The sequence below is a fragment of the Belonocnema kinseyi genome, chromosome 4 (assembly GCF_010883055.1).
Source record: "Belonocnema kinseyi isolate 2016_QV_RU_SX_M_011 chromosome 4, B_treatae_v1, whole genome shotgun sequence".
Classification (NCBI taxonomy): domain Eukaryota; kingdom Metazoa; phylum Arthropoda; class Insecta; order Hymenoptera; family Cynipidae; genus Belonocnema; species Belonocnema kinseyi.
Genome location: NC_046660.1, coordinates 38,449,456 through 38,463,606, shown reverse-complemented (window position 1 = coordinate 38,463,606; position 14,151 = coordinate 38,449,456). Strand labels below are relative to the sequence as shown.

The 14,151-nt window shown below is 25.0% G+C and overlaps 1 protein-coding gene across 4 annotated transcripts in view; it reads right to left on the bottom strand.

Moving 5' to 3' along the window:
• The window catches only part of LOC117171154 (PH and SEC7 domain-containing protein 2), a 156,317-nt gene that overhangs the window by 33,120 nt on the left and 109,046 nt on the right, over nt 1–14,151 (bottom strand). For all 4 annotated transcript variants that reach the window (XM_033358211.1, XM_033358208.1, XM_033358209.1 and 1 more), the window contains exons 6-8: nt 10,080–10,318; nt 6,673–6,866; nt 2,376–2,568 (exon numbers count right to left, since the gene is read on the bottom strand). In XM_033358211.1, coding sequence (XP_033214102.1) covers nt 2,376–2,568; nt 6,673–6,866; nt 10,080–10,318 — 626 coding nt within the window. The remainder of the gene's footprint in view (nt 1–2,375; nt 2,569–6,672; nt 6,867–10,079; nt 10,319–14,151) is intronic.

The window sequence follows — 14,151 nt, the reverse complement described above, 5'->3', positions numbered from 1 at the left end:
ATATTATGCATCATTATTAGAGCAGCTGAAAGAAGAAATTAAAAAAAAACGACCACATTTGGCGAGAAAAAAATTCTCTTTCATCACGACAACGCCCGAGTTAACACATGCTTCGTTTCAATGGCTAAAATTGAAGAACTAAAATTCGAATTAGTCGAACACCCACCGTAATCACCAGATTTAGCCCCCAGTGACTTTTTCTTATTTCCAAACTTGAAAAAATGGCTCGGTGGACAGAGATTTCCAGACAACGAAGACGTCATTGCCTCTGTAAGTGCTTATTTTGAGGAACTTCCGAAAACGCACTTTTCTGAAGGATTAAAAAAACTTGAAAAGGGATTGACCAAGTGTATAGAGCTCCAAGGAGATTATGTTGAAAAATAAAAAAAAATTTACCCAAAAAAAATTGTTTTTATACTTCATTCTAAGGACTTATTGAACTACCCTCGTACTTCAGGAGATTTCAAACATTTCAAAATGTTTCAGAAAATTATAAAAAACGTTTTTAAATACTCACATATTATTTTTTTGAAAATTAATTGTTCTTGTTGTTGAAAATTTAACTGACCTATATTAAATTGTACAGTGTTTAGTACAAAAACTCGTCTTTTGATTAAAAAATTCATATCTCTTCTTAAAATTGTATTTTATTTTAAAATGCTACTTTCTCTCGAAAATTTCATGGTTTTAGTTAAAAATTCTGTTTGGTTGGAAAATAACTTTTTATTATTGAAAATTAACTATTTTGTTGAAAATACCTGTTTTTGCAGCAAAAATCGTCTTTTTAACTAGAAAATTCAACATTTTAGTGGAATGTTTCTCTTCTTGACTGAAAAATTCGTTCTTTTGCTTTACAAATTTTTTATCTTGTAGAAAGATAATCTTTTCTTATTTGAAAATGCAACATTTTTGCAGAAAATTAAGTTGATTTGGTTGAAAATCCAATTGTTTGGTAGAAAACTAACTTTTTGTTGGAAATCAATATTTTCGGGTTGAAACTTCAACTCTTTTGTATACAATTCGTCTTTTTATCTTTAAATTTGAACAGTTTTGTAAACAATTAAACTATATTGTTTAAAATTCATGTATTCTGTTGAAAATTGTATCTTTTTTTTTTAATTAGAAAATTAATATTCTTCGTTGGATATTGAACTCTTTTTTTTAAATAGTTCTTTTTGGTTTAAAATTTCAACTCTTCTGGTAGAATTTAAATCTGTTTTAGTTAAAAATTCAACTAATTTTTGAAAATTCTTCTTTGATTGAATGGTTAAAATTTAATTCTTTTTTGGCAATTCAACTATTTGCTTAAAATGTTTTCCTTTCATGACAGAAAAATCTTTCTTAGTTTAAGAATCATCTTTTTTTTTGCCTGAAAATTCAACTATTTTGGTAGAACATTTAAATATTTGTTTGAAAATTAAATTTATAGTGGAAAATTGATATTTGTGGGTTGCAAATTTTAAACTTTTACAGAAAATTCGTCTTTTTGGCTTCAAAATTGAACAATTTGGTTAAAATTTAATGTCTTTCTTGAGTGAAAAATCTTTTTTAGTGAAGAATTCATCTCTTTTGCTGAAAATTGAACTATTTCGTACAATTTTTTTTGTGAAAATGAACTTTTCTGTTGAAAATTCACATTTTTTGGTAGAAAATTAAACTGTTTTGTAAAAAATTCATCTTTTTTGCTTGAAAACTTAACAGATTCATATCAAATTCAAGTATTTGTTTGAAAATTGAAATGTTTGTTTAAAACTGAACTTCTTTCCTGAAAATTTATATTTTTAGGCGGAAAATTCAACCGTTTTGTAGAAAATTTCTTGACTGAAAAATCTTATTCAGTGGAGGATTCATCTCTTTGGGTAGAAAAATAAACTGTTTTGTAGAAAATTAATCTTTTTTGCTTGAAAACAAAAAAATTTGATATAAAAGACGAATATTTTATTGAAAATTGAAATGTTTTGTTAAAAAAGAACTTTTTTCTTGAAAAATTATATTTTTAGGTGTAATAAAAAAAATCCCGGTCGTTGAAACACATTTCCGGTCATTTCCCGATTTTTTTTCTCAATTTCCCGGTCAGGTAGACACTCTGAAAAACACTATCAACTACAAAGTTTTCAGAAATGAAGAATAATTTTTAAGAGTTCAAGCCTATAAGCTCTACAGTTTTAAACCCGGCATATTTAAAATTTGGGCGACTTGAATTTCTAATTGAAAAGCCTCAGTTACAAGGTTTTACAAGATAAATAGTGAAGGCAATTAAAATTCGTTGTAGAGACTAAACATTTGATAAAAAGAAAATAAATCGAGATGGAATTCTTCAGTCACTCTCAGCGCTTGATGGTGCGAAAGAAGAGAGAAAAACAGTTGATACTCACAACGCCCATTCTAAAGGAAACGATTTAATAGCATTGTAAAGCTGTTTGAGCACTTCTCTGGGGAAATTATCGCCGTCGTTGAGCTCCCACAAATTTTCTATAAACTCCGAACAAGACATCTTTCTGCCAATGTTTTGACCGTGAAGATCCGTGTTAAGTAGCATTATCGCACAGGTCAGAGTATGAACAGCATCTGGCGATTTCATTCACAATTTTATATATATATTTTTTTTATAGAAGTAATAAAATCAATAATTTTAACTTTTACATTATCAGGCTTCGGACTCACTTCGAAGATCAAAAGTAGTTTAAATCGTGTCACAATTTTTAAACAAATATGTCAAAATAGTTTCGTAACATTTTTCGAGTATTTAACACATGTGTAGCCTAAATTTAAAATTGTGTGGCTCGAAACTAAAAAGGATTCAATGGAAAATCAACTTTATTGTTATGCAAAATTTCCATTTTTCTAACGTCATATTTTTTAAGTATGAAAAATAGATTTTAATGTTTATTTAAAATGTTATTCTTCAGTCTATAAATTTTAAAAATTCCTATTTATTTATCGAAGGCTTTACAGTCTTTTCTCTATTTTCCTTCGTTTTCACGCGAATGCGAACTGAACTAATAGAACTCCATACAAAAATTAACTATTTTTGGTTAGAAATTCATCTCTTTTGGCTAACAAATTTATTATTTGGTTCAAAACTGAGTTATTTTGTTAAAAATTTGACAATTTTATTTAAAAGTCATACTTTTTGTTTGAAAATTCAACTCTCTTGTGGAAAATTCGTCTTTTTTGCTTGAAAATAAAAAAATTTGTATTGCATTATTTTTCTTTCTAAACTAACAATATTTTCTTTGAAAATTCATATTTTTCTGTAGGAATGTATTCTTTTTTGGTTAAAAATATAATTGCCTGGTTAAAAATTAATCTGTTTCGGGTGAAAATTAACTTTTTCGTTGAAAATTGGATTGTTTTACAGAAAGTTCGTAGTTTCGGCTCAAAAATTCCACTTCTTGGTTAAAATTTGAACAAATTTTTTAGAATTCATTTTTATGATTGAAAATTGATAATTTTCGTAGAAAACTCTTTTCTTTTGTTAAAAATTTACCTGTTCTTTTGAAAATTTAACTGATTGGTAGAAAATTAATTTTCTGTATTGAAAAATCATCTTTTTGGTGAAACATACTAACGTTTGGTTGAAAATTAATACGTTTTAGTTGAGTATTAAAATATTTTGTTAAAAATTTAACAATTTGATTGAAAATTCAACTATTTTGAGAAACTATCATCTTTTAGGGTTGGATACAAATTTTGTCTGTACAAAAATTTTTGTTGTTACAGAAAAAACTGTTTTAGTTGAAGATTCAAGTATTTTTGTTGAAAATTCGTTTCCTTTTTTTAAATCCAACTTTTTTTATTTTTAATTAAAATCTGTTTTTGTTGAGACATCAACTATTACATTTTATTGTGAAATTGCAACTTTTTCGGCTAGAAATTCAAATCCTTAGTTAAAAGTTTAATTAAATACCTTAAAGCTAATTTTTTTATTATTTTTTTTTTTTAACTGAACATTTAACCATTATCTTGAAAATGAACTTTTTTGTCGAAAATTCATATTCTAGGGTGAAAAATTAAAATAATTTGTAAAAATTCAACCATTTGGTAAAAAATTAAGCCTTTTTATAGAAATTTTTTTTATTGTAAATTTAACTACTTCCAATTTTTTTTGGAAAATTCAACTATTTGGTTAAAACATTGATGTATTTTGTAGAAAATTATTTTTTGTTGTTGTTAATTTCAATTGTTTTTTATTTAAAATTAAAATCTTTTTTCAGGCATGATCTATTATATTTGTAATTAAAAATTCATCTTTTTGGTAGAAAATTAATCTCCTCGGTTGAAAGTTCAATTATCTGGTAAAAAATATATTTATTTTGTTAATAATTCATCGTGTTTTGTAGAAAATAAATCTCCTTCGTTTAAAATTCAACTACGGTGTTAAAAATGTATGTATTATTTGAGAAGTCACCTTTACGTAGAAAATTAATCTTCTTATTTTAAAATTCAACTACTTGCTTAAAAATGTATGTTATTTGTTGAAGAAGTTACCTCTTGCTGGTAGAAAATTAATATTCTGTTTTAAAAATTCATCTTCTTGGTTGAAAATTAATCTGTTTTGGTTGAGGATTCAACTATTTTTTTGAAAATTCATATTTTCAGCTTGAAAATTCAACAATTCATTAAAAAATGTAACCCTTCGGTTGAAAATTGATGTATTTTCTTGAAAACTCGTTTTTTTATCGCAAAAAATAAAATTTTTGGTTAAAAATGCACGCGTTGAGTTTAGAAATAACCTGTTTTAGTTTAGGATTCAAGTATTTTGTTGGAAATCCGCCTTTTTTGGTGCAATTAAACTTTTTAAAATTTAAAAACATATTGTCGAGTTAAAAATTAAACTGCTTTGTAAAATAATTATCTTTGTGGCTTAAAAAATTAACAATTTGGTCAAAAATATAACTATTTGTTACAAAAGTTAACCGTTATGTAAAAAAATTTTTTTAAAAATTAATTCTCTTAATTGAAAATTTGACTACTTCATTTTATGTTAAAATTTATCTTTTTAGTTAAAAAATTAATCTCTTTAGTTTAAAAAAATAACAAACGAAAAAAAATATAAACTGAAAAATTAACCAAACAAAATTTTGGACTAACGTCACATCTATTATTCAAACTATTTAGTTGAATATTTATATAATTTGTTAAAAATTAATCTTCTTACTTTAAAAATTCAAATATTTGGTTAAATTTTCATGTACTTTGCTAAAAATTTGTATATTTCGATAGAAAATTGCATTCAGTTTCATCTTATTAGTTTTTTTTAATTTAGAATACATTTTTTAACTGAAAATGTAAGTGTTCCATTTTTTATCGAAAAGTTATATTTTTTGATAGAAATTTAAGCTTCTTGATTGCAAATTATACTATTTCGTTGAAACTTCATATTTTTGGTTAAAAATTAATTAATTTTTTGGTTGCAAATTTATTTTACTAACTGAAAATTTAAGTATTTTATTTTTGGTAGAAAATTGATCTTTTTAGCTGAAATTTCGTGTAAATGGTTAAAATTAAAATTTTGTTTACATGAAGATGTATGATTTCAGTTGAAAATTCACTTTAACAATTTCATTTTTTGCGAAAAATTTACCTTTTTTTATAGAAATGTAATCTTTATTCGTGAAAAAAGTTCTGTTTTGTAGAAAATTTAACTATTCTATTTTTTGTTAAGAATTTAATTGATTTCTTTGGTTGAAAAAATAATTAGTTCAAAATTCGTCTTTTTTTTAATAGAAAATTCATCTTTTGGGTAAAAAATTTTACTTTTTAGTCAAAAATTCACATTTTTGATTGCGAATTCTTCAATGTGATTAAAAAGTAATTTCTTTGTTTAAAAATTCGTTTCTTTGTAGATGGAAATTAATTTTTGTAACTAAAGATGTAACTGTTCCAGTTTTGCTTGACAATGTATGTTTTTAGTTGAAAATAAATGAATTTGGCTGAAAACTCGTTTTTGTTATTTAAAATTTACTTTTCTAACTACAAACTGAACGATTCAATTTTGGTTTGTAAATTTATCTTTTTTAGTTGAAAATTTTTGCATTTTATTGATAGTGTATCTTTTTTGGTACAAAATTCATCTTTTGGGTATAAAATTGAATTATTTTGTTGGAAATTTTTTTTTTAATTGATTGTTTAAACTGAAAATTTAATTCTTCTATTTTTGGCTGAAATTTTTTTTTATGACAAAAAAACTATTTTATAGAAACTTCGTTTTTTTGGCTGAACATTTATTATTTTAACATTTTAACTATTCAATTTTTTGTTGAAAATTGATATTGTTTAGATAAAAATTGATGTATTTTATGAAAAACTGAGTATTTTTGTTATAGAAAATTAATCTTTTGGGTTGAAAATTGAAGTAACTATTTGTTTAAATTTTCATACTTTTTGTTGAAGATTGATCATTTTACTTACAAATTTATTTCTTAGGCCCCTTTTTAATTTAAGGCGATTCAGCGATAAATTTTCCCGCGAAATTTAAATAATGTAATTATTATTAAGAAAAATAGAAATAACGCAAACGATTGTGAGAAAACAGTGTCTATAATGTGACTTTTTTATAGAAACAGTATCAAAATAGTGTAATCGCTATAAAAAAAAGGTATGAAACAGTGTCAATAATGTGGTGAGTCCGAAGCCTGGTATTATTCTCTACAAAAAAAAAATAGCTACCTTGAGAGTTAAAGCTGCCAGGATTGCAGTCCAGATACCTCTTGGAGAAATGAACAAGAACTCTTTCCCGCTCTTGGGTTTCACCAGTCAAAGAAAATTGTGCAAGGAATTTTCTGAGAGCCACGTCCAGCGTGTCTCCTTCGAAGTTAAAGTACCTTAAATATTCTTCAGCCACTGCTCTGCTGAAGTCATTGCTGGTAAAAATAATTATTATTGTTTATAATGTAGTATTATTGTGATGGGTGCAGTTTACCTTCAATTGCCTCATTCGAGAAGGATCTCGACGAATGTGATAAAAATTAATAAAAGTGCAGATTCAATATTAGTCAAATTTAGGGTGACCAGACGTCCTGATTTGTCAGGACATGTCCCGATTTTTTATCGGTCTCCTGATTTTCTAGTTTTTTGTGCTTTGTCCTTATTTTCTATGCCTAAATAGGAAAATTCGCGGTTTTTATTACGCGGACCTAAATTTTGTTCGCCATTTCTGAGAGTTCAGTCTCACAGTGACTGTTAAATTTAATATTAAAAAAATTGACAAGTGTGGAATTTTTCTAGTACTTAAACAGAAAGGAAAACGTCGAATTGCCTATAAAAATGGGAAGTTCTGAAAAATATGTATTTAAAAAAAAATTAACATATTGTACAGATTATACTCATTTACATATAAATGTTGACATTGAAAAAGTTATTTTCATAATTTATAAACTTATCAAATATACCATTCTATTATTTTGGTCGAAATTCAACACTTTTGAAAAAAAGTCAGTCTTTTTGGTTGAAAATTCAACTGTTTTGTTAATTATTCATTATTTTGATTAAGAAACCTTTCTTTTTTTTTTTGAAAATTTAACTACTTTGTTGAAAATTCGCTTTCAAAAACTTAGCTACTCCACTTTTATTGAAAATTTATGTATATTGTTAAAATTTTGGTTTTTTTATTTATTAAAATTAATTTTTTCAAAAGAAAATATAACTATTCCATTTTTGGTTGACAATTTATATTTTTAGTTAAAAATTCATACTTTTTGGTAGAAAATTAATCTTTATTTTTTAAAATATTGGTTTAAAAATGCAGTTATTTTTTGTATTGAATACTCATCATTATAGTGGAACGTTCATTTTTTTTGTTAAACATTTAACTACTTTGTTGAAAATTATCTTTTAGCATAGAATATTAATCTTGTTGGTGAAAAATTCATCTTTTCGGTTTGCAATTCATTTATTTGGTGGAAAAATTAAAATATTTTTTGAAAATTCGTTTTTTTAGTTATAAATTCATATTTTTAATTATTATTGTTTATAATGTAGTATTATTATAATCGAAAATTAATAACTATTCCATTTTAAATTGAAAATTTAACTTTTATGTTGAAAATTGTTGTATTTGGTTAAAATTGTTTTTTTTTATTTATTAAAAATGAATTTTTTTTAAACAGAAAATATAACTATTGCATTTTCGGTTGACAATGTATATTTTTAGTTGAAAATTCATACTTTTGGTAGAAAATTAATCTTTATTTTTAAAAATTCATGTTTTTTTTTTAATTTAACTATTGGGTTAAAAATGCAGTTATTTTTTGGATTGATTACTCATCATTATAGCGGAACATTAATTTCTTTTTTTTTACAAATTTAACTACTTTGTTGAAAATGATCTTTCAGCGTAGAATATTTATCTTCAAAATGAAACTTTTGTAATGAAAAATCTATTCTACGGTTAAAAGTTAATTTTTTAAACTGCATATATAACTATTCCATTTTGGGTTGAAAATTGATTATTTTTTTAGTTGAAAATTCAGCTTTTTTGGTAGAATATTAATCTTTTTGGTGAAAAATTCATCTTTTCGGTTTAAAATTCATTTCTTTGGTTAAAAATTGTACCATTTTGTTGAAAATTTTCTTTTGGGGTAGGTTACTAATCTTCTTGGTGAAAAATGAATCTTTTTGGATGAAAATTCATTTATTTCATCAAAAATTAACTTGTTTCGTTGAAAATTGTATTTTTTTTTATAATTAGAGATGAATTTTTTTTAAACTTCTTTGTTGAAAATGTAGTAGAATATTAATATTTTTGTGAAAAATTCATTATTTTGGTTTACAATTTATTTATTTTGTTGAAAAATTCAACATATTCTTTTTAATTCGTTTTTATGGTTAAAAATTAATTTTTTACACTGTGAAAAAACTATTACACTTTGGATTGAAAATTTTTCTCTTTTGTTAAGAATTCATTGCTTTTGCAGAAAATTAAACTTTTTGGTAGAAAATAAATCTTCTCGGTTGAAAATTAAGTTTTATAGATAATGATTCATCATTTTAGTGGAAAATTCATTTCTTTCCTTAAAAATTTAACTATTTTGTTGGTAATTGAGTTTTAGGATAGAATTTTAATAGCTTTGGTGAAAAATGAATCTTTTTGGATAAAAATTCATATATTTTGTTGAAAATTAACTTGTTTTTTAATTGTTTTTTTAAATTAAAATGTTTTTTTAACTGAAAATACAACTATTCTATTTTTGGTTGAAATTGATCTTTTTTAGTTGAAAATTCATGCATTTTGTTGAAATTTCATTTTTTTTTGCAAAAGAATGCTTGGTTGAAAATTCATTTCTTTGGTTACAAATTGAACTATTTTGTTAAATATTTTAACTATTTTTGTTAAAAAATTAATTCTACTAAGAATATTAATATGCTTCGTGAAAAATTAATCTTTTTGGTTTAAAATTCATTTATTCGATTGAAAAATTCACCAATTTTTTTTTTAAATTGGTTTTTTATAGTTATAAATTAATTTTTTTTTAATTGTAAATATAACTATTTCGTTTTGGGTGGAAAACTTATCTTTTTTAGTTTAAAATTAATCTTCTTTGTTAGAAAATGAATATTCATAGTTGGAAATTTATTTTTTTTTTATTAAAGATACATAGCTTTAGTTGAAAATTCACTTTTTTTACATATTTAACTATTTTGTTGAATATGGTTTTTTGTGATCGAATATTTATCTTATTGGTGAAACATGAATGTTTTTGGATGAAATTTAATTTCTTCGATTGAAAATTAATTTATTTTGTAGCAAATTCATATTTTTATGTGAAAAATGAATCCTCCTGATTGAAGATTCATTTGTTTGGTCAAAGATTCTTTATTTCAGAAAAACTTAAATTCTTTGTTTAAAAATTGAACTTCTTTGTTGAAAATTCATCTACTTTTCTAAAAATTTATCCTTTTTCATATAAAATTATTCTTATTGGTTGAAAATTTATCTTTTTTGTTGTAGGGGGTGAAAAGTAAGATAATATCCTGATTATCCGATCAAGCCATCCTGGTCACCCTAGTAAAATTGTTTTAATTTTGCAGCTTTCTAGTTTTAAATTTAGTAATAGGAAGGTAGAATTAATTCTTACTTTTTACTAAGATGTCGGGAGACGTCGGATTTCTTAAAACCGTCCAAAGAATAAAGCCTTTTTGCTAATCTGACTGCAGACGGCAAATCCACGGCCTTTGGACTGTAATGGAAACTGTGCAGACTCTCAATATCGCTCTCTTCGTCGGCGGATAAAGGAGGGGATTGGCCACTTTGCTTCTGCTCTTCGCTGGCAGGAGCTATCATTGGCTCTCTTTCTTCTTCAAAATCTTTTAATTCCTGTGGAAAAATAGAATGAATAAAATCAAACTGAAACTTGGAATATTTCCTATTCTGCACCGTTCCAGACGAAGATTAAACTTGGAAAGTTCGATTTAATAATCATGACTAAAGACGGAAGAATGGTCTCTGAAAAACTGAGCTTTTTAAATATCCTAAAATCTGTGAAATTGTTTATAAACATACTTCAAAATTTATTAAATTACCTTGACAGTTTTCTAAAATCCCTTAAAATCATTGAAACTCTAGGAAATCTTATAAAATCCATAGAAAAAATTCCCGGTCGTTTCCCGTTTCTCAAAAAATTTTCACAGTCGATGAAATAAAAAAAATCAACCTCTAAAGCTGAACACTTCTTAAATTTAAAGTTAAATTATTTTTCTTTTAAACAGTTTAAAAATCCTTAAAATGTTCAAAAATTTATATGAAAATCTTGAAACATTTACCTGTTGTTTTTCATTTTTTTTTTTTTTTAAATTTTCAGAACTTCTAAACATCTATTAAAATTATTCGAATTTTTCGTAAAAATCTTTCGTAATAATTTTTTTTTAAATCCGTCTAAAAAAAAAAATCATTCAATTTTCATAGGAAATGTTTTTACTCTTTTGAAGCCTTTCAAACGTCTTAAAAAGCTTCTAGATTTATTGTTCGAAATCCGCCAAAATCTATATTTGGTTTTAGATTAGACCGTGTACTATTTGCACTAAAATTTTGATACGAATAGCCGAATTTTGACGGTTTAAATTGTTTGAAATAATTTTAAATTTTAATTAATTTTGAAACTTTTTAGATCTTATAAATATCTCTTCAACTTGCTCAAATTTTTTCTAGGAATAATATGTATGTTTTCAATATTTATTATACCTACATCAAATTTCAACAATTTTACTAACAAATTAATCTTTTTTAATAGAACAATTAAAATTGTAACGTTTAAAATTTTTTTTGTAGCTTGGAATATTTGATTTATAATTAATGATTTTAAATGAACATCCAAGTATTTCTAGATATAAACAAATTGTTCTTTTTTTGAATAACATAATAAAAAATTTTAGCCTAAAACAATATTTTTAATTTAATAAAAGCTTTTAATTATGATTATATTATTTTGAAGTTATTTTAAAATTGAAAATAGTTCATAAAGTTTTTATTGAATTTTTAACGCTAAATATGGCAATTCTTAAATTTTGAGCATATTCCGAATCGTATTGTAAAATCAATTATTATTCACTTGTTCATCCTTAACATACAGTTCAATTAAAAATTATTATAATTTACATTATCTATTGATAAACTAAAAAGGTTTTTATCCAAAATTGTAGATTTCCAATGCTTCTAATTTTTAATTTTTTAAGTCTTTAAGAACTACATTTTGAAATTCTTTAAATGAAAAATGTACGCTTAAAAATTAAAGCCTAAACGGGAAAATTTGTAAGCCAAAGATTTCCGAATTACGTATTGTAAACTGAATGATGTCACGATTGAAAAAGAGAACGATTCAACTAATTATTCGAAAAAAACTGTTGAAATTATACTTGGACAGATTTTTTCCCCTACAAATTTGTAAAATTCCCTGTCGACAAATAAATTCACTGTTATTTCCGGGATTTTTCCGGTCTCATAAAATTCCCGGTTATTTACGGGTTTCTGGGTCCAAAGGCCACCCTGAAAATTCTAGCAAATTCTTTATAACCACATTATAAATATTTTAAATCCCGTAAAATCACTAAAATCCTTGAAAATTCCTTGAAACTTTTTAAAGCTCTTTAAAATTCCCTATCAGCTTTTAAAATAACCAAAAATCCTAGCTATGTTAAGCTGGCACAGCACTATCAAGGTATAGAGATGTAACTTATTTCATAATTTAAGGCTCATTTAGGGCTAATTTCGGCCCGTGGTCTCGAATTTGGGGCTCTTTTATTTTGTAAAAAATAGGGTTTGCGCTAGCTTAACGTAAGCTGGCCGAACATTGCTGTAAAACGTGCTAAAAATCATTTTACGGAAAATTCACCTTATGCAATAATTTAGGGCTCATTTAGGACTTTGGGAATATGATAATGAAAAATGAAAAAAAATTGTTTAAACAATTCTAGTAAAAATGAAGCAAACAATTTTATTCCTTTTACCCTATGTTAAGGCTCACTTAGGGCTCCATAAATATGATATTTGAATGGAACATTAAATTTTTTAAACAATTATTGTTTAAACAAATTTGCAAACAGAAAATTTTTTCTTTTCTTTTCTCTTGCATAATTTCAGGCTCATTCAAGGCTCCTAAAAAATCATCGACCGAAGGTCGCGCATTATTTCTTTGCCCTTTTCTTTTGTTATATATGATGTTGTGTCACCTTAACGTTTTAAAAAATACATGAAGAAAACCATAAAACCCATTTTGACTCCTCGCACAATTTAGGGCTCACTGAGGACTAATTTGGGCCCGCAGTCCTCAATTTTGGGCTCTAGTATTTTTTTGTAAAAAATAGTGTTTGCAATAGCTTAACAATAATTTGGTTCAAGACTGCTGTAAAACGTAATAAAAATGATTTTATTGAAAATTCACTTTATAGAATAGTTTAGTGCTCATTTAGGGCTCTGAAAAATTGGGACCACGGGCCCAAATTAGCCGTAAATGAACCCTAAATTTTGAAATAGGTTACTTCTCTATACCTTGATAATGTTGTTCTAGCTTAACATACCTAAAAATCCTTTAGGTCCTTTAAAATAGACTCAATTTATTGAAACCAATTAAAAGTCCCTTGAAATATTTCAAAATTACTTAAAATATTTCAAATCTTTTATATATTAAATATTTCAAATCTTTCAAAATACCTTACAAGATTTCAAGTCCCATTAAACTGCATACATTCAAATTCTTTAAAATCCTTTTAAATTATTGAAATCAATTGAAAATTCGTTGAAACCAAATATTTGAAAAGCAAATACCTTAAAAGCTTTTAACTTGAAACTTTTCAAAGCTTTTGACAATGCCCTGAACGTTTTAAAAATACCCAAAGATCATCAAAATCCTGTGGAATGTTTTCAAATTATTGAAATTTACACAAAATTCCTTGAAATATTTTTAAATACCCTAGAATATTTCAAATCCAGTGGAATTAGTTCCAATCATTAAAATATATTAAAAATACCCTAAAATATTTAAAATTCTTAAAAATATTTAAAAATCAATCTTATTTAATTTAATTAAATCAATTTCAAATTCCTTCGAATTATTTTAAATATCCTAAAATCATTAAAATTCTTTAAAATTAAATATTAAATTTATTAAAACATTAGAAAATTCCGTAAAATTACATGAAAACTGATCTAATTTCTTAAATTCTGGAAAATTTATTAAATAACTAGGAAATATTCAGAGGACTATTTTATTATACCCTAAAACCTTCTAAGGTTCTCTAAAATCGATCCATGTCTTCCAAAATCCTTGCAAATTCTTTAAACCCTCATTATTTTTTTTTTTTTTTTACAAAAATCGTTTCAAACTTTATATCAATTTTTTTAAATACCTTGGAATATTTTTAAGTACCCTAAAATATTTCATATTCTTTTAAATCTTTAGAAATCCCTTGTAATTTTTTCCAGCTCTTGCAAATGACGTGAAATCTATTTAAAAAATTTTGGGATCTCTAAAAAGGCCCTAACATGTTTAAGATATTTGAACAAATTTCGAAATCCGTTTGAAAATTTTTAAAGCTCTTGAAAATGCCTTGGAATGACTTCCGTTTCCGGTATGAAAGCGTAAAGTAGTGGGAATTGTGGATGCTGAGTTTTTCTGATATTGTGGTGAAATTTGAGGTGAGTGGATTGTGGAAGTG